At 34.1% G+C, this 19437-nt stretch overlaps 2 protein-coding genes across 7 annotated transcripts; one reads left to right on the forward strand and one right to left on the reverse strand.

The window, feature by feature from the left end:
- The first annotated feature begins 201 nt into the window (after positions 1-201).
- LOC122317005 (novel plant SNARE 13) lies at positions 202-5019 on the forward strand. Of its 2 annotated transcripts, XM_043133897.1 has the most exons (11): positions 202-350; positions 497-625; positions 1363-1455; positions 2294-2387; positions 2599-2636; positions 2893-2990; positions 3614-3693; positions 3775-3831; positions 3909-4001; positions 4087-4161; positions 4617-5019. In XM_043133897.1, the coding sequence occupies exons 2-11, from the start codon at positions 549-551 to the stop codon at positions 4713-4715; spliced, it is 804 nt and encodes a 267-aa protein (XP_042989831.1). In that variant the 5' UTR covers positions 202-350; positions 497-548; the 3' UTR covers positions 4716-5019. The 2 variants fall into 2 exon arrangements, with proteins under 2 accessions (XP_042989831.1, XP_042989821.1); XM_043133887.1 differs by having other exon boundaries at positions 246-625.
- A 667-nt stretch (positions 5020-5686) lies between these two features.
- Positions 5687-10625, reverse strand: LOC122316975 (probable sugar phosphate/phosphate translocator At3g17430). 5 transcript variants are annotated; one of them, XM_043133879.1, is made up of 10 exons: positions 10256-10625; positions 9936-10055; positions 9753-9860; positions 9154-9185; positions 8977-9027; positions 8110-8171; positions 7759-8020; positions 7167-7432; positions 6967-7061; positions 5687-6139 (listed from the first exon to the last, which is right to left on the reverse strand). In XM_043133879.1, exons 2-10 carry the CDS (start codon positions 10017-10019, stop codon positions 5957-5959), a joined length of 1143 nt encoding a protein of 380 aa, XP_042989813.1. In that variant the 5' UTR covers positions 10020-10055; positions 10256-10625; the 3' UTR covers positions 5687-5956. The 5 variants fall into 5 exon arrangements, with proteins under 5 accessions (XP_042989813.1, XP_042989805.1, XP_042989787.1 ...); XM_043133871.1 differs by having other exon boundaries at positions 9936-10171; positions 10256-10624; XM_043133853.1 differs by having other exon boundaries at positions 9936-10177; positions 10256-10624.
- Between the last annotated feature and the right edge of the window lie 8812 nt (positions 10626-19437).

Here is a 19437-nt window from a genome sequence, read left to right on the forward strand (position 1 = left end):
CACGCTGATATTTACTACAAGCACAATGCTGAGAGATTAGTGACAGCTTTCCTCCACATAAATATTTAAATAATTAATTAAAATAAGAGCCGTTAGTTATGCGCGATATGATATTTTATCATATTCAACTTCTCGTCTCAAATTAGACAAAATGCCACCCCATATAACCCTCTTCTTTTTATTATTATTTTTTAAATGAATTAATAATAATAATAATAATAAATAAATAAATCATTGCTAGACAGCGACTCCTCTCCCTCTTTCTCTCTCTGCTTTCCCTTCCTTCCATCCAGACCTTCTGAGAATTCTCTCTGCGTTTCGATCTTGCCCCGAGTTTCTCTTCCCCCCTCGTTCGTTTCAATTTCCTTTCTTTTTATTTTTTGAGTTTTTCTGAATTATTTGCGATTAGGGTTTTCTTTTCTTTATTTTTATTTTTTGCCCAAAACCTCTGGTTTAGAAGCAAGTATCGAAAAGGTGATTGATGTATTTTGGTTAGGATCGGTTCGCCGGGAAGTTTGGAGACGAGGAGGGATTAGTCTCCGGCAATAATGGCGACCGACTTGCCGATGGGTCCTCAGTTGGAGCAGATCCACGGTGAAATCCGCGATAATTTCCGAGCCCTATCGTATGCTCCCCTTTAATCACTCCTCTCTCTCTTGTTTTGTCCGATTATTGCAATGTGATTGTGAATATTGCGGATCTGGACTTGATTAAAAGTGTGGTTTTATATTATTTTGATTCAAAATATGAAGTTCAAAGCGAAAGGAAATGCTTGTTTAGTTGATTTGTGCTATGGCATGGGTTCATCATTGCGCTGCTTTCTTCTTTATATGCTAGTCATTCAACTTAGAATGTGATTTAAGTGTTTTTAGAGACTAAAAGACTGTTATTAGCTTATTAACAGTATTATATGCTTTAAAAGAGAGAAAATCTCTTTGAACGTATGAATTGTGGCCATTATGCGATTCATTGCAATGTCGAAAAGGTTTTTCAACTTGGTGCTAAGTAACATTGTACTCTCCTAGATGCCAATGTATCCATGTTGGAATGTTGAAGATTTTAGTATGGTGCATAGATTTTTTTTTTTTTTTTAATTTTTAATTTTTTTTTTAAATATAAGTAGTTTGGTACATAGTTAATATTGCACATATACATTAGTACTGCAAACCATGCTTTTATTTTGTTGTTGTTATTTTAATTTTGATTTATTGATTTCTTATAAAGAGTAGGTGTTGTCAATTGTCAGTTCCCTCTTTTGTTAGGGAGCTGTGAGATAGATACTTGTTGTTCTTTAGCGACTATCTGGGATAATTGCTGGGGTGCTTGGTTTTTGATTATGATGGTGTTACTCTTTGCATTCAGAAATGGCTTCCAGAAGCTGGATAAGATCAAGGACTCCAATAGACAAAGTAAACAGCTGGAAGAACTTACTGGAAAAATGAGGGAGTGTAAAAGGTACCAAAAAAAAAAAAAAAATATCATTTATATCTAGTTTTTCATTCATACATCTTTTATGCATTGAACTTTGGTATATAGGGGTAGAATAGAGTCCATTCTTGACCATGTGATGTTCCCAAAATAAAATTCTGAACATTTCAGATAACAGTTTTTGAGGTTTTTATGTTCAGGATTTATACATAAATGATCATTTTCTTTAAGAAGAGTGACGGTACCCCAATTTTATTAATTGCTCTCTCTTTCAGCCAAGGAATACATGTACAAAAAGAAAGCTTGGGGGTTATGAAATTCTCAAAAACCAAGATTTAAAAGCTACTAGCAAGCTATTTCCTATTTAAAACACATGGAGTTCCAGATATATTAAAACAGAATGACCAATTAAACTGCGAGATAAATGATAGGAAGAAAAATAACAGTGTTACCTGATGCTCCAATGTTGGCAATTCCATCGACCAGTTTATTACCTTCTCGGAAAATGTGTAATGCTACAATCCATGTAAGAGAAGAGAGAGAGCACCTCATCCCTAAATCCCAATACTGCCAAGGTGGTTTGCTACCATTTTTGAGCCATGTAACAACCATCAATGAACTGATTATATCTCAATTGAATGTGAGCTCAACTGGTAACATAGCAAAAAACTATGTTTAAGAGCAGACACTTCAGCAAAAGTGTTAGTCCCATGGCCTTTAACAGGGAGCAGGGGAACCTGTTGTGAATTGAGCGTGTGAAATGAATGCCTAGGAATTGGTTTCTTAGCCTCGTAAAGGAACAAAGTTCCCACAGCCAATGGATGACTTTATAGATAAATGATTATGTTTTAATAAATTTTTTCAGATTAATCAAGGAGTTTGATCGTGAACTTAAAGATGAGGAGGGCAGAAATCCACCTGAGGTTAACAAGCAGCTCAATGATGAGAAGCAGTCTATGGTCAGTATTTGGAAACCTTTTTTTTTTTTTTTTTTTTTTTCTCATTTATGGCATGTATACACATGCAAAATTGAGACATACATGTATGATCTGTCATACAATATAGAAAATGGCTGCTTAATTCTTTGTTGTGACCCTGCTTCTTTCTTTGAATCTTTTTGCTTTTTTACTCATGGAAATCAACCTTATGTCGCAATCTCCACATTTGCAGATCAAAGAGCTGAATTCATACGTGGCATTGAGAAAAACGTAAGTTGGTCTATTGATTATCGTTTCAGAGGTCATGAGTTTGGATCTGTTTTGTATGGTGTCAAATTGTCATTTTAGAGTGATACTACTTGAACATAGTGATTGGTGAGCTTTTCAGTTCTAATTCAACAATATTATCTTGGTTGCTGAACTCAGTCAACAAATCGAACAAAATTTCTGTTCTCTCTTCATCTGCTGGTTATATGTACATATATTTAAAATAATAGTAATAATAATCTACTTGACTGAACTGCAGGTATATGAATACCCTTGGTAACAAGAGAGTTGAACTCTTTGATATGGGAGCAGGAGTAAGTGAACCTACGGCTGATGAAAATGTTCAAGTAGCATCATGTGAGACTTATCTCCTCTCGCATTCACAAATTAATTCCCGTGTTTGATGTTATCACTTGGGTCAAGAGAACTGTTAATGTGTTCTGCTTGTGAATATATTTTCTGCTAGTACCTATGGACATATCTTGAATTGATGTAATTAGCTGTCAATCTACTGTCTGCATGCTAACTATAGTTTTGCCAAATTTCCTTTTAACACAAAGCTTCAATTAATGCAATGATATGTGATAATCTAAATAGATCCACGCTCATTGATGAGAATTATGAGAATATGGTGGCAGAGCTGAAGTTCATTTTAATAATGTTATCTAGTGAAGACTCTGGAGGAATGAGAGATCGCATGGCTTTCATAAGTCCCAACTAGCTGTATCTGTGAAAAAATATTTGAGGCAGGAGTTTAATTTTCACAGCATATTCTAATCAACACACAATTACAAGGATGATGTTTTATTTGACAGATTATAATAAGTTGTCCAAACTTCATCTGACTGCAAATGCATGTAAATCAAACAATTGAAAGACTATTACCCCAATCTTGCATGCATGTATATATGTATATATGGATTTGTTTCTTTTTTCTTTGCAGAGGTCTATTAATGACATTAACATGTCTTGCCATGTAGCAATGTCAAATCAAGAACTTATCAATGCTGGAACAAAGACAATGGATGAGACTGATCAGGCCATTGAACGCACTAAAAAGGTATATATAATTAAGAAACATGAATGATCTGAAATGCTTCTGTTGTCGGTGTTCTTAACACTTGAAATTAACCACCTTTAGGTTGTTGAACAAACGCTTGAAGTGGGAACCCAAACTGCTGTTACATTAAAGGGTCAAGTAAGTATGACTAGCTAAACTCAGTTATTCTTCTTCCTATTGTTTAAGCTTCTTTATCGTAATCCAATATTTTGCAGACTGACCAAATGGGTCGTATTGTTAATGAGCTTGATACAATTAACTTCTCAATTAAGAAGGCCTCCCAGCTTGTGAAGGAGATTGGTAGGCAGGTTAGTTTTTTATTCCTCTTTCCCCTTTGAATGCAATTTGTTTTCCATTTGTTTTTAGAAACTAAATTTTATTGGTTTATTTCAGGTGGCTACAGATAAATGCATCATGCTTTTTCTGTTCCTTATTGTCTGTGGTGTGATAGCCATTATCATTGTCAAGGTATCCTCTTCAATCCTTTATTCATCACCCTATATATAGAATTTTTTGATAAGTAAAAATATATTAATATCAATAGGCATAACTAAGTATCTTGAGTGTATACAACAGAGAACACCTCGTCACCCTATATCTCACAGCCATAAACTTTGTATCTTGGAAGTAATTGACCAACTTTCTAGGATCCCAAATAATTTTCCAATTTACAAATATGGTTATTGGAGACATCAAAATGGTACTAAAACATCCTTAAGGGAAGAAGGAAGAAAGAATAAAACTGAAGGTGAAAGTGAAAGTATTAAGGCTATGCTATGATATGAATCTCAGATACAATAATCTGAAAGAGAATTGCTCATAGCGATATATCTCCTGCAGCCATAGGCTAACATGTTGTATTATGTAAAATTGCACATCAATTTTGAACTTTGTATATTTCTCTGAAATGTGTAAAACTGCAGGTTGTGAATCCCAATAACAAAGATATCAAAGACATCCCCGGATTGGCGCCTCCAGCTCCCACAAGGAGGCTTCTGTGGGCTGCAGAACATTTCGATTAAATTCCTCATTTCAGAGCAGTTTTTCCACGCTGTTATGATTTGTGTTCAAGTTTCATGGAAGGGAGGCCAAAGGAATGCTGGTCTTTTTTTTTCCCCCATATTTTCACCAATTCTTGCCGGCTATGTGCATATTCTGTTTGCTATTCTCTTTTTATGTGTAAATCACACGCGAGCCCTTTTTGCTTTGTCTTGAATGCCACGGTTTTTTCTGTAAACATCGCAATACTGTTGTAATGTAGAAAGAAAACTCTGCTGTGAAATTCCCTTCTCTGTCCTTATTTAGGAGATGTATCCCCTTTTGGTACATACATGTATACATGCTGTTATATTTTCTAGTCACACTGACAATGGGTATGGCATGTTGTATAAACATGATGTCGACTCCTACCCCTGAAATTTTAGGTTGATACAAGGATGGTTGCCGAACAATCATAATACTGTGGGTTGATCTCTCTTCCTTTTACTCCCGACCTCTTAGGGTTGGTTTTAGTCCTCGGGTGTCATGAGTGTCAGAAACTAGCAAGTAGAATAGATCGTTGTGTGGGCTGGGCTTGAACCTTGAACTAGATTCTGCAAGCCAACCGAGCTTGGATTGGCCCGTCTGGAGGCATTATTTGAGATTTTAGAACATCCTAGCATGTCCTACTCCCTGGAATTGGCTAGGACCTTGGAGTGCCATTGAAAGGTACAATGGTTACAATTTACAAATCCGATACCCAAACGAAGTGATGGCAACAAAGATATGGGAATCGGGTACAGGTTGAAAATGTTCTGGCAACGAAGATGCGGTTGCGAAGAAACGAGACTTTCATCTGTAAACATTTTTGTAAAATGTTCATTCATCGCTCATCTTTTTTCCTTTCTGATTACAATTCTCACGAGTCTGAGTGGATGCATTTAATTCTGGAAAGGTTTTTGTCAAATCTGAACTTTCTAGGGAATCATTCCCCACCCATTGTGAATGAAGAGAGTAAGGGGTTAACAGTTCCATTTGCTGAGATACTAACAAAAAGTTTTCCAAATCAAAGAGCCTTGATTCCGCTATGGTCCATTCGTTCACAACTGGTCCCGGCTACAGAACTCAAAGACGGGAAAATCAAGCATACATTCCATAAAATGGAAGCAAATACAAATGAATCGCCTTTGCACGTATCATATGGATACATTGCCTGGAAAGAATGGAGTCAGATGTTTTCCTCTACTATTTTCTTTTCCAAATACATCAACCCACTTTTATGCTGTCATGAATCACGCATGAGCTGCGAACGTCCAATATGGGATAACCTTGATGTTGAAAGTAGAGGTGCTTCTTCATCAAAATTTAAATCAGAGGCACCACCATTCCCTCCACTGCTTCCCTTGCCATTATCACTAGTGTCATTAGGCAAGAATATGTCTGATGATTTCTTCTCCAACTTCCAATCCTGCATCAGTCAATATACAAGACATAGCCGTTAGAGGAAAAGGGTGAATCTGGATTTCGATCATGTAAGCATCTCAAAATTGTGACTATAACAAGAAATTAATGATACATATAGTATACGGCTATGGCAAAGTATAGTTAGATGACGAAGTAGAAATCATAAATGCATTTTATGTTTGAGCATACATCACACATACTTTGAGGTGAACTACTCACTAATGGGTGGTTTAAGAAGCCAGGATTAGCTTCAGCTAAGATAAAACATAATCCAACAGTCTTTGGGTCAGCATTGCATACCGGTACAAGTTTCACTGCACAGTGTTTTCAGCGTTGACCAGCTGATCCTTATTCACTTTCACAAAACTCTCATCTCAATACAAAAATAATATATTCTAATAATATTTTATTTAACTCATCTCATCTCATTTTATCTCATCTCTGAAAACAAACGAACAAACACTCACAATATTCAGCTGATTAAGAGTCAAAACACTCACAATATTCATATTTCTATTTTTTGATAGGTCACAAGATTCATGAACAAACATTCATATTTCAAACATTTTCTGATCACAAAAGATTTATAATTCTGGAAACTGAATGCACAAGCTAGGGGTTTGTTGGCTTCGTGAACAACTTATACAATCACACCAAGTAGATTCAAGTATGCACATCAGACCTAATTGTTTCAAGCACAATGTAATTCTATGGACATTTAATGCATTGTCATTGAGGAAGAAAAGTTCCAAGGTAGAGGATATCCTTTTGACGAAAGGGGAAAAATATAATGGTCAGCTGTAAAGTATCAAGGATAATCTATCAGATTACCTTGGTGATTCTTTCAGGAAGGCTTTCAGAAGGTTGTTGAGGTGCTCGACCATCCTTGACCTTTATATAATTGTACATGACTACACCACATAGTGCTGCAATTGTAAAAAAGATTTTTAAAGCAAAGTAGAATTTTGAGGTTTAAATGAGGCACAAAATGTCTGACTGAAAGCTTGCACTTCATATGGATGGAGATCTACCGATGGCATAGCCAATTATATTTAGCCCAGTTATTGTGGACTCTGGAAAGATGACAGTAGAAAGGGCTATCAATATCCAGTCTTTCAGAACACCAGCAACCCGGATGGTAACTGCTCCTGTTCTACCAATTACTAAGAAAATGGAGAAGTTCAGGGCCAAAGCACAAAGAGCATTTGAGAAAAAGATCCAGAAGTTGAACTGGTCCTCTGAGACTTGTATATGAGGCTTCTCCAATAAACACCAAGGCACAAACAAAAACATGAAACTGCATTTGACAGTGTCAAAAAATGAGAAGCAGATACAATAATATCTAATGTAAAAAACCGAATAAAGTCCCATGGTCTAACAAAATGGATCATATAAATAGCTAATAAAAATTAAAATAATTGTTCATCCACTAAAATATATATTTCCTGCAATATAAATTTTCCTCTTTAGGAATTACATGATTTTATGAAACAAAAAACAAAAAAACGAATGCCAACCACCAAATATCTCAAGATTTTTACAAATCAGCTTACGAAGATTAAGCTATAACTTAAAAGAAGAATTCACTTATACTGATCATACAAAAGCCTCAAAACAAAGTACCTGCACGGAGCTATGTAATATAAACTGGTGATGGGGTTTAGAGTCAAGCCCTTCTTTTGTAGAAGGACTTGTGTTAAGACCAGCCTAAGAGCTTCTGCAAAGATGCCTGTAACCTGGTAAACTGTACCAACTACATTAAAATGAATCTCCCCATACGAGGAAATGACAACTCCAACACTGACTAGCACCATGTTCAAGAACACGTCACACCTTGGCTTGTCAGTGCCACACATAACAGCCATAATAAATGTTGCAACAGGCACTGAAACAAATAGAGACATGAGCAGTCAGTTAACAGAGTTGAAAACTATCACAACAGTATGAAAACATATGCAAGTTTTCCACGCATACTTAATGCTTTGAGCATCTGGATGAAGGCCACAGAAATGTGCAAGTAAGCAGTGTTACCAAACCTGAATGAGAAGTAGAGGGGAAAAAAAATTGTCAACAGATATTATTAATCCAAAAAAATTACTATCGTTTCAAAAGACCTCACTACTGCTAACAAGGAATAACTGTCTAAATCCCAGACAAGCGTGCGATTTCCCTTCAAGTATAAAGCTTAATTTTATAGTTATTTTACTGTCTATCCAAGAATCATTAGAGAGAACTTCAGAACAGAGTGCAATTTTAACAAAGATCCCCACACAAGCAACTACATAAGCAAAAAGAAGGAAGCAGAAAAAGTACAAAGTTAAAAAACATACATAAAGTGATAAAGATTCAAAAATATTGATTACATGTAATCAAATTGGTGATTATCCAGCCAGAACAAGCAACCAATCTAAACATCTAAAAATGTCTTGCCAGAGACCTATAACAAATACTTTATTTGTCAGTTAAGGATAATTTTGGTGAACATTCCTCGTGGTGAAAAGATTAGGTTAGGTTCTTAAGTCAAGTTTGCTGGTTGGAATCAATTATTTCATATATTAGATATATGATATATGGACATCTAATTTTTGGTTATAAATATCTATAAAACTTGCTTAATTGTTTCAAAGATATTTTTGAGAGACCTTAAACTGATCAGAATAATAGGTGCACAAACAAAAACCAATTCAATCGTCAGATCTAATAAGAAAGGTCAAGGAATTCATCCCTAATAGTGAACACGCTAAACACCTGATGATAAGCATATTCACGCCTCCTTAATTATAGAATTTCCATGTCACATGCCAAAAAGGAGGCCGGGTTCTGCTAGATCTTAGTGCTTACCAAAGACTTGATGCAAAGAAGGCACTTATTGGTATCACACATGTTGCATATCTGTTTATGAAAAAGACAAAGAAGATATTTGACAAATGAGAAACTGAACAAATGAAGAAAAGAAAGAGAACATCACAACAGAATAAACGGGAGGGGGGGCAGAAATTGAAAATCTGTTTCACTTACATTTCAAATGTCATTTTGACGGGAGCTACAACCTGAAAATACAAAAGAATTAACTACATCAATTTGAGAACACAAACAGAAAAGTCACAGAAAAACTCTGGAAATCTCATGTTGGATACCTCTGGCCACTTTATTACAAATCACGGCAGTGGATAAAACACACAAAAAGAATTGAATGAAATAAAAGTACGTTAAAAAAAATTGAATGAAAGTGAACATTCAGAATAGAAAATATAGAAAAGAATGAGGATCAAGGATTTATATAAAATTGCTCCTTTATAACCACAATAACCGAACCTTGCAAGATCGAGATAGGCGACCACTTTACACCCATTGAATCCCATAATCATAGGCTTTTTGAGTTTTTGGAACCGCAAAAGACCATACCGAACTATGGAAGCTTATGGTTAATAGCTATCGGTGTATAGCATCAAATGAAATAAGAAAGCACATCCAGAATCAACACAATGCCATAGTAATACGGCTGCTAATACAAAAACAAGTGCATAGTTTCGCAGAGATCTATATCAGCACCATGCAAAGCACACTCAGAATCAAGACAAATTTTGTAATCACAGTCCAGCACAAGAAAGTCATACCTTGAAAACCCGAACAAGAAAGAATGCAACGGCTCCGGAAAAGCCCATGTGAATCATGGTAAGCGTTATAGGAAACGGAAAGTTGAAGTATTTCGGAGATAGAACCCACTGCACAGCAGAAATTAACAGTGAACTCACACAGAGACGCGCACCGAATACCCAAATAGAAAGAGAAATCGGTACCTTGTTGTACAATATGACTCCGGAAGAAAGCAAAATGTAGACTAGCAGGTACAAGTATGTGAAAATGAGCGTTTTGTTAATCATTGTCTTTCTTCTTTCACGCACAGAATGAAGAGTGAACTATGAAATCCCGACTCGTTTGCCACAAACGAGAGCAAAAAGTAAGAAAATGGCTGCAAATTTAGCATACAATGGCGAGCAAACAAACAAAGCAAGCAAAATCCAGAGCCGCCGATCTGAAACTAGATGGAGCAGACAACAAAGTCAGACACCACCATCTGATCTGATTTCTTGCGGCAATGAAGAAACGGGATATGTACCTTAAAAAATGGGTTCGGGTTCCCAATCTCAGATATCCCAACCCAATCCGACACGCAAGCACGCCCCCCCACACACACACAAAGAATAAACCAAGGCGAAGAAGATCCAATTAAAAGGAACTTTTTTTTTTTTTTCAATACTTGGAAGTTTGGGAGTGAGTGTGAGTCTTCTTTCTTCTCCTGCTGCTGCTGCTGCTTCTTCTTCGTCTTCTTCAACCCTCGAGCTGTGTTTATTACAGCTCTGCTCTAAAAGCATAAAAAGGCACCAGCGTCTCCGTCGACTTCTGCCTGCGTCTGCGCGCAGCTGACTCGCACGTTTTCCTAATGTCTTTCCAACATCACACGTATCTTCTTTTCTATTGGACATTTCATTTCCAGGACTTTATTACACTCTGTCACTATCTTTACTTCCGTGATCTGGATTTCACATTCAATGCAAACTTTTACAGTTGCAAACTGAGAGCATCCTCTGTCGATTTGTCCAACTTAAAAGACAATTTTTATGAATATAGTAATAAAATATTTAATATTTTTTAACTATATATATTATTTTATTTCAATTTCTCACTTTTTACTATTTTATAGTGGTTGGAATTAAGTAAAATGACGAAGAAAATGATAAAGGGAGAGAAAAATATAATAAAATATACATTAGATACAACTAAAGTGACTTTTAAATTTGGAAAATCTTTTGAAAGTCGATGTAAATTAGACTTTAACTAATCTAATGTGATGTTATTTTGAAATCTATTAGATAAAATATGGAATAGATTTAACATTTTGCTAATCTATTGAGAATGCTCTAAATGTATCTCATGTCCGACATTCTATGTAATTTCAACAAAAACTGAACTACAACCTTAATGTTTTTATTGTATTGAGTTATACTATTGTTAAGCTGGTTTCGTAAAATACATCATTAACATTATTTAAATGTTTAAAATTTAATTTGTAAGATTCTAATTTTGAGAAAAAAATTAAAATCAAATTAAATCACGTAAACACTTTATTATATATGTTATTCATACCGATTTATAAATAAAATTTTTATATATTATTAAATAGTTATGTCATAGGAATTTGTCACTAGTTTTCTCTTCTCGTTAAACTTTTTTGAATAAATATATTTAGAAGTCTCTTTATTGACATACTAAACACATTAATGAAATGGAAGTCATTCACATCAATTTGTATAAAAATATATATATATATATATATTATCATTTGGATTCTTTTTTATGAATAAAATGAATCTCACCATAAATATTGTGTTACATATCAAACTTACAAGTAACACTAGTAGTTGGACAACGTTTAAAGGATGTTCGCCCAGTGTATAAAAATATTATTTTGAATTAATATTATTTTTACTAAGAAAACTTTTTTGATTAATAATGTAATGCTTTTAGGAAAAAGAATATAATTTCTAACATCAAATAGTAAGATAGACTTAAATCGGTTTTAAAATATTTAGAATTAAAATCTTATTATTTACTACTACATTTGCTCCTGGGTACGGTTGGAAATAACAAATACATGAAAAAAAATGAACCTTGAACCAAAACTGTGTAAGGTAGGAGACAAACCGTTAACAGTAAAGTAACATGCATGGTACTTTTTTTAGTTTAATAAAACGATTATTTTTAAAAAGTGATATAATTTTTATAAAGAAATAAAATACTTTATATAAGGAATGAATATAAATTTTAAATCACATATATAAATCTATAAATAAATTATACTTTATATAAAATATCATATATATATAATAGAATATAGAATATATATTTATATAATTTATATAGATATATATATATAATACAATATATATATCTAATATACCTTATAAATAAATGATTTTCAATGCACGAGTTCTAGGATCGATGCATGCTGTATGAACTTTGATAACTATGAATTTATTCATAAGTGATTCGGGAGAGAGATTAAAAAAATAAAAACTTTTAAGAAGATAGAGAATCACTTTAATTTATTCATACAACTAACGGTGTTAGTTTTAACAATAAAACAATAAAAATCTTTAAATCAACAAAATTCCGTTAAATAGCCACTTTATATATATAAAGATAACTCTACTCTTTTCTTCACCCTGCTAAAAATTCGTTCGGACAACAAAAATACTTGCCACAACATAGCTTTTTCCTATCTTCGGAAAAAATATTGAGCAATAAATTATAAATAATGATGCTAGATAAAGTCTTATAGTATGTCAATTTTTCATACTTTCTTTGAAAAGAATGAGATTCTAGATTTTAAATTTACTTACTTTTTCAAATAGGATCCACGATATTAACACATTCTAAAATTGTAAATATATATTTATCACATTATTATTTCAACTTTAGAAAAGGAATGAATACGTCACTATATTCCAAAATGGGATGTTTGATTAAAACAAATTGATTGATCCATATCCTTTTATGAGTTATAACGTGGTGGTGATGAGGCTGAGCCAGCCCTGTATTGACAGTTGGGCTACTGAACAAACAACATATTATATATTGGGCTAAATCTCAATGCTAGTGAACAATTTAACGATTAGCCTAACTACTTGTCGTTATTGATATGTAGTGGACTGGACCCATGTGCCCATTGGACATCATTTTCCACACTGGACCACTTGTACCGAATTATACCCTACATAAATAATTATAAGAGGACAAAACAAAAATGGAAGAGAAGCTTTTATTCGATGCATTTGGGTTTCTAGAGTTTATTATTGGATTTTAGAATTTAGAGTGCGAGAAAAATAGACATATGAAGAAGATTTTACAATATTTGCAACAATTCCAATGAATTTCTTAGATCAGATTAAATATTCAATAAATACTATAAGACTCATTTTATGTATATATTTTTAATTTTTAATTTTAAAATTTAGTCAAAAACTATAGAGAATCGTTATCTGTGCTTGATATTATATTAAGATTAATGACTTCAGAGGGTTTGTTGGTTGATTTGTTTATGATCATGCCTTCTTTTTTTTTTTTAAATATTGTATCAAACCTTGTTTGACACCTTCAAATATCAAGAAGTCGTGTTTAAAAATAATAAAAGAGTAGACAAAGGCGTGCTTGGGACGTTGCAAACTTGCATGTTCAATGTTCATATATACACCGATGACATTGTCTCGTACTGCCGATCGATAAGGCCACTTGCATGGAGGGATGGTGGATGACAGGATCTCCCATGCAGTAAATGATCATGACTCCATGACCTTGTTTGCTTAGTTTTCAATATTGTTTGATCTTTTCCTTTGGTCTAAAGAGTACTTAAATTTGAAGATTAGATATAGATACATGATGGTTCAGCTAGCTTCGACGGCGGCCTTCATGACCACGTCCTTTCACAAGTCGCCGGCCATCCCTCCTTGGCTCTAATTGTTTGATTGATGTACGCCTGCCTTAATGTGATGTTAATGGAATGTGCACATTAATTCTTAGATAGCTTTGCCCGCCCACTTGTATCTAATAAATGGACATTTAAACTACTATAATATTGTAAAATATTGTGAAATATGCTCCAAACCTAACCCGACATCAACTACGGAATCTCGAGTCACTATCAACTGATGCAAAATCATGGAAAAATTCAAAGCTAGCGGCTAGCTGCTGCTGCTGATCATGATCATTCATTTAATTAATTAATACTCGATCCATTCTCTTATCTATATATATATATATAATGATTTTTTTATTGAAATAATAAATAGAAAAAATAGATTTTATGATTATTTATTTTCTCTGAACTTGTCTATCTAGCATAGCTAACATTCCCCATCATCGGGTATAATATAATAGCAATCAAGTTTCGTTAATTAAAAAAAAAAAAAGATAATAAATTTTTTTAACACAAGTCAATTAATTAATCATGATGACAACAATATTATAATAATAATGAATGTCGAACCATTATATATATATATATATATATATCATGGATTGCATGCTACCTGCTGCTGATCATGAAACCCTACACCTCATCAGCTACATTACGTACCGTCATATTTAATTATTCTTATACAATTATTATGTTCAATCGATGCAATATATGTACGTAAGGCCACGTCCGTGATATATAAATATATATATATATATATATAAGCTAGGTTGTGTGACCTTTAAGCTAGCTAGCAGAAGTACTGCAATATTCTAGACATTCTGTTCTGTCCCAAAACAACAAATTAACTTAAGAGATTATGACAAGAAATTAAACACCTAAAAGAACACATCATGATGTACAAAGATCTAAAACGAGCCAACGTACGTACAAGGATACATACATATTGTGAATAAACAACATCCCAATTAAGCTCATTCTGACAAATTAATTAATGATCAGTACTAATTATTAATCCATGCAGTACGTACTCATGAGATCATGTATATATGGTTAATTTTGGGCATGCACGCACATCAAACGTACGTACATAATTAATATTAATCATATTGTATAATGATCTCCTAGACATGATTGAACTTGATAGATGCAACCACCTAACACGGCCAAGTACATAAGCTAATTAAACATAGGTATATTAGACCATATATATATGCACTCAACCACCATGCATGCAGTAGTATATACGTACTAGCTAGTTATACATGCAACATTAATATTACTGTGTACGTTGGGAGCACAAATTAAATGTGGCATGCCGACACTAATCATGCAAATAAATGTCGCACACCCGCATGATCGATGTTGCATTATTTATATTATATGGACCAACCAACAAAAAACATAGATTACTCAGAAATGAATGATTTCTAATACTAGCCGAGCAACGTACATCATCATGATCAAATAGATAATTCCTATATATATATATACATTCTTCAACAGATCATTGAGCAAATTTTATTAATTATATATATATTATATGTTTTTGTTGAAGAGACATTAATGTTGTGTCCAATGTATGAACAGATCAATTTAGTTCAAGATATTTTTGGAATTAATTGCACGTTGTCCCCCATAAACAGCATAAATGTTGGAGGATATATAGAGATCGAGGTACATATATAGTTGAGGAACCAAACAGCTAAACAGCTAGCGCACGTACATTAATTCTATCTTTATATAAATTTTCTTAAAATATTTGATTTGTTTTTGTGTATAGCCATGAATTCTATATCCAGACGTTGATCAATGATCATCTGGTTTGCTTGCAGATCATTAGCATATGTCAATATAACAAGTAGTACTGCCAACCATAAAACGAAAGACAGGGCTGCAGCATGCGGAGTAGTACGTATTACGTGTCTTTACAAACAAAAATTTAGTTGCACAAGTGCGTATTAATATATATATCAATTTTATATAATTGATTAAAAAATAAATTTTATTAAAAATAATGTTAATTTAAATTTTGAATATGAAAAAATCAGTATTAATACATAGATCATTAGTACGCAACTTTAAATTTCTAGAATATCTAAATTATATATTAATTTAAACCATTAATTTTCTTTTTTTTTTTATTTTACCAAGTTTTATTTTATTTTATTTATGAAAAATGATATTTATACTTAAAAAATGTGCAGGACCTTTTAAAAAGTAGGTAAACTTAAGAGTACTTATACGGGAAATTTTTTTTTTAATAATAATTTTTTTTTTTTAAAAGTTAAGTACATTTTAAGAGGATATCTAATATTATTTTTATTTGTTTATTTATTTATTTTTCTTTTCAGGTAGATGATCAATGTTGCTGACCGACAACTACATCACTTTTAAAACAAATTAGTAAAACGAAGACACATGGCAACATAATTTTATGATCACATAAATGATTTCATATAATTTTTGAGTCATTTACACTCATGTCATGACATATTATATATATTATACCTTCTCTCTCAAGATTTTGGTCGACATCCATATATCATCCTCGGATTCGAGTTAATTAATAAACCATGACTAAATACCTAACAATGATGGCCACTTTTTTAGACCAACTTTGAAATTAGTTTTAAAGACATGATTCTTGTCTTGTTCTATTTTCCCTTTTGGCGGGGCCTCTCTTCAATATCCCATAAAATAAAATACAAATAATAATGTGTAATAGTTCTTTATTTATTATAGAATAATATAATATATAATCGTAAAGTGTATAAACATCATGTAATTATTTAAAAAAAATTTATTATTAAAAAATTATTATTATTATTTATATAAATCTCATATTTATTCATTATTTTAAAAATAATTATGTGACGCTTATTAATTCACGATTGTAACTATCATTTTTTTTACTAATATAGCAATGTCGACCGCTTACGGTATTGGAAAGCACCAAAAAACCACGAGTATAAGTCATTGTCGGCACATAATAAAGCTGGGGCATGATTTATAACATGTTTACATGGGAGCCAAATCCATATATTAAAAAACCAATCAAGAGAATATTACACGAAATATTCGGGAAAAAAATCCGAACCCAAAAATATAGTTAAAAACTTAAAAATGATCATTATATTATTATCACTAGAAAAATTATATTATTAAGCCGATGTGTAGATCACACATAATAAAATATTTAAATAAAATAGTTTTAGAATAAAGATGAGATATATAAGAGGACGGTGCTACAGGCACCGTTGGTGGCTCCCGCTGGAGTCACCGTTAGGTAAAAAAAAATTTTTGCCTTTTTGATTTTTTTTTTAAAATTTTTTTTAATACTTTTAAATATTTTAAAAAAATATAAAAAAATTATAATAATATTATAAAAAAATTACTTAACCATTAAGAAAAAGAAAAAATTAAAAAAAAAAAATAAAATAGGGCTAGCGGTGGCCCCAGCGGGAGCCACCAGCGGTGGCCCTATCATTTTCCTATATAAGATGATATGTGATGGTTTTAAATGAAAAATAAAAGTTGAATAAAATATTATTAGAATATTATTTTTTAAGATTATTATTATTTTGATATTTGAAAAAGTTAAAATTTGAATTTGAAAAAGTTGAATTGTTTATTATATTTTATATGAAAATTTTAAAAAATTGTAATAATAAAATGAGATGAAACGTTTTCCGAATCCAAACGGAACAAGTGGTATACTCTGATTTGAAAATTCAGTTTTAAAATTTGTATATTACAAAAGTCTTACAATTTAAGTGATGTAAATGATGTGTTCTACATACCGATATGAAAATAGAATAACTTACATCATTATAATAATTGCAATAATAATAACATGATCACCATTTTTACCAACGCATATATTGTGACGTCCCCAAATCCCCACGCCCGAACACGGGGAAATCGAGACGTCCGGATGGTGACAACCCGGGTCACCATCCTATCGACGGGTGCCGAGTGTGTGCAAAGGCAACAAATGTGCACAAAAGAACACGCAGTGGATAACGAAAGTCATACTAAGTACCAGAATTTTCTTAACGTAATACAAGCTGTTTAAAACATACATAAATAAAATATTACAAAACACGCATATAATAAAATATCAAACACAAAGCATGACATCAGCAACCCGGCGGAGCCGCATCCTCGGGCTCAGCCTCCTCCTCCTCCTCCTCGAACTCTGCACCAAAAGCTACGGAACCAAAAATGGTACCGCAGGTAAGTAAAACCCAAACCCTACCAGATAATAACACATATAGAACTCGAACAATATGCATGAACCATGCCCAATGCACAAAACCCAAAGACACAGTTTTCCACACACGCCAAAATCACATTTTTTATCCGTATGCACCATGACCTCCCCTAGGGGTCATCCGCACACCCTGGCTCCAGTGCCACACCGCAGAGTACCACCACGCATGTGACACCTAACGAGCGATGCCCAGTTCTGTGCCCCGCACGTTCGTAGCCAAGCATCCTCTAGCCCTCACCAGCGAAGGGCCACGGAGTCGGTGCGTAGAGCGATGCTCGGTTCCGCGCCCGGCGCGTTCGTAGCCAAGCAACCCCTAGCCCCAGCTCCCGTCGTCTAGCGACAACTCAGGGGACGTCACTCAGTTTATTCCGCTCCCGAGTGACCAGAGGAGCTCCACCGGGATAATACCCCATCCCGGCTTGGGGTCGTGATACACACGCACCCGTAAGACCACTTACGCCAATACACAGGCTTTTCACACATAAACAAAAACACACGTGCATGCCCATGAAATGCCATATCAATGCATAATAAAATAACCAACCAACATAAATCAATAAAACAAGTAACTCCGTCCTCCATCCATCCGACCCCCGAACTCCTCGGACTCAGTCCGGAATCAACCAACCAGCAAATTAATTAATTGAAAGAGCAATATATATTTAAATCTGAAAATAGGGTTTGGAAAATACTTACAGCGCTATACGGTAATTTTAGAAAACAAGCGGCGTTGCAAACGGCGGCGGAAAAGCAACGTCACAGTGAAAATTCACTGCGGCCGTGGGTTTGAAAAACCCACTTTTGAACGGGGACAAACTAGGACACAAAATTGATAGGGAATGGTCTAGGGATGGTTGTGAAGCTATTGGAAGTGATGAACGGCTGTGGGTGGCGGCGGAATCGCCGAAAATGGCCGGAAAGTGCAAATCGGAAACTAAGCTCGTAGGAGCTGTTCCGGTGGTCGTTGGAGGCCTGAAATGGGTGGGTTAGGACGGCAAGGAGTCGGTGATGAAGTGGTGAAGAAATGGTGGCCGGAGGTAGAGCGACGGCGGCGGATCTGAGCAAAATCCGTGCGGCTTTGTTGGGTGTTTTCCGGCCAAACGGCCGGCCGGTTGGGGGTGGCCTTCGGAGGGGTGGTGCGCCGGAGGGAGGGGAAGAGTTTGGGACCGGTGGCGAGGCGAATGGTGGCCGGACGGCGGTGGGCCGGTAGAGAGAAGGCTTCGGCCGTGAGGGAGAGAGAAGAGAGAGAGAGAGCCGATCGGGGGGGTTCGGACGCGGGGAGAGAGAAAAGAAAAAGAAAAAGAAAAAGAAGAAAAAAGAAAAAGAAAGGAAAAAGAAAAGAAGAAGGAAAAAGAAAAAAGAAAAAAAGGAAAAAGAGAAAAGGAAAAAAAGATGCGAAAAGAAATGAGGTCCAATCCTCACTCCGAGAAAACGAAACAAACCGTCGAAAAAGAGATTAAAAACTACAAAAACAACTAAAAGAAATAAAACACAACATCAAATAAATTAAAAACTAATTTTAAAACGTAAATAAATTAAAATAATTAAA

This window comes from Carya illinoinensis, chromosome 1, assembly GCF_018687715.1.
Source record: "Carya illinoinensis cultivar Pawnee chromosome 1, C.illinoinensisPawnee_v1, whole genome shotgun sequence".
Taxonomy (NCBI): domain Eukaryota; kingdom Viridiplantae; phylum Streptophyta; class Magnoliopsida; order Fagales; family Juglandaceae; genus Carya; species Carya illinoinensis.

Excerpts from the sequence above, each read along its gene's own strand:
- LOC122316975 (XM_043133879.1), bottom strand. The coding sequence starts at position 10,019 with ATGATTAACAAAACGCTCATTTTCACATACTTGTACCTGCTAGTCTAC. Across the intron at positions 9,861-9,935 it reads GAGTCATATTGTACAACAAG|TGGGTTCTATCTCCGAAATA; the intron begins GTACCGATTTCT and ends TCTGCTGTGCAG. Across the intron at positions 8,172-8,976 it reads TTCTTTGCATCAAGTCTTTG|GTTTGGTAACACTGCTTACT; the intron begins GTAAGCACTAAG and ends CTTCTCATTCAG.
- LOC122317005 (XM_043133897.1), top strand. The coding sequence starts at position 549 with ATGGCGACCGACTTGCCGATGGGTCCTCAGTTGGAGCAGATCCACGGT. Across the intron at positions 3,694-3,774 it reads CCATTGAACGCACTAAAAAG|GTTGTTGAACAAACGCTTGA; the intron begins GTATATATAATT and ends AACCACCTTTAG. Across the intron at positions 3,832-3,908 it reads CTGTTACATTAAAGGGTCAA|ACTGACCAAATGGGTCGTAT; the intron begins GTAAGTATGACT and ends AATATTTTGCAG.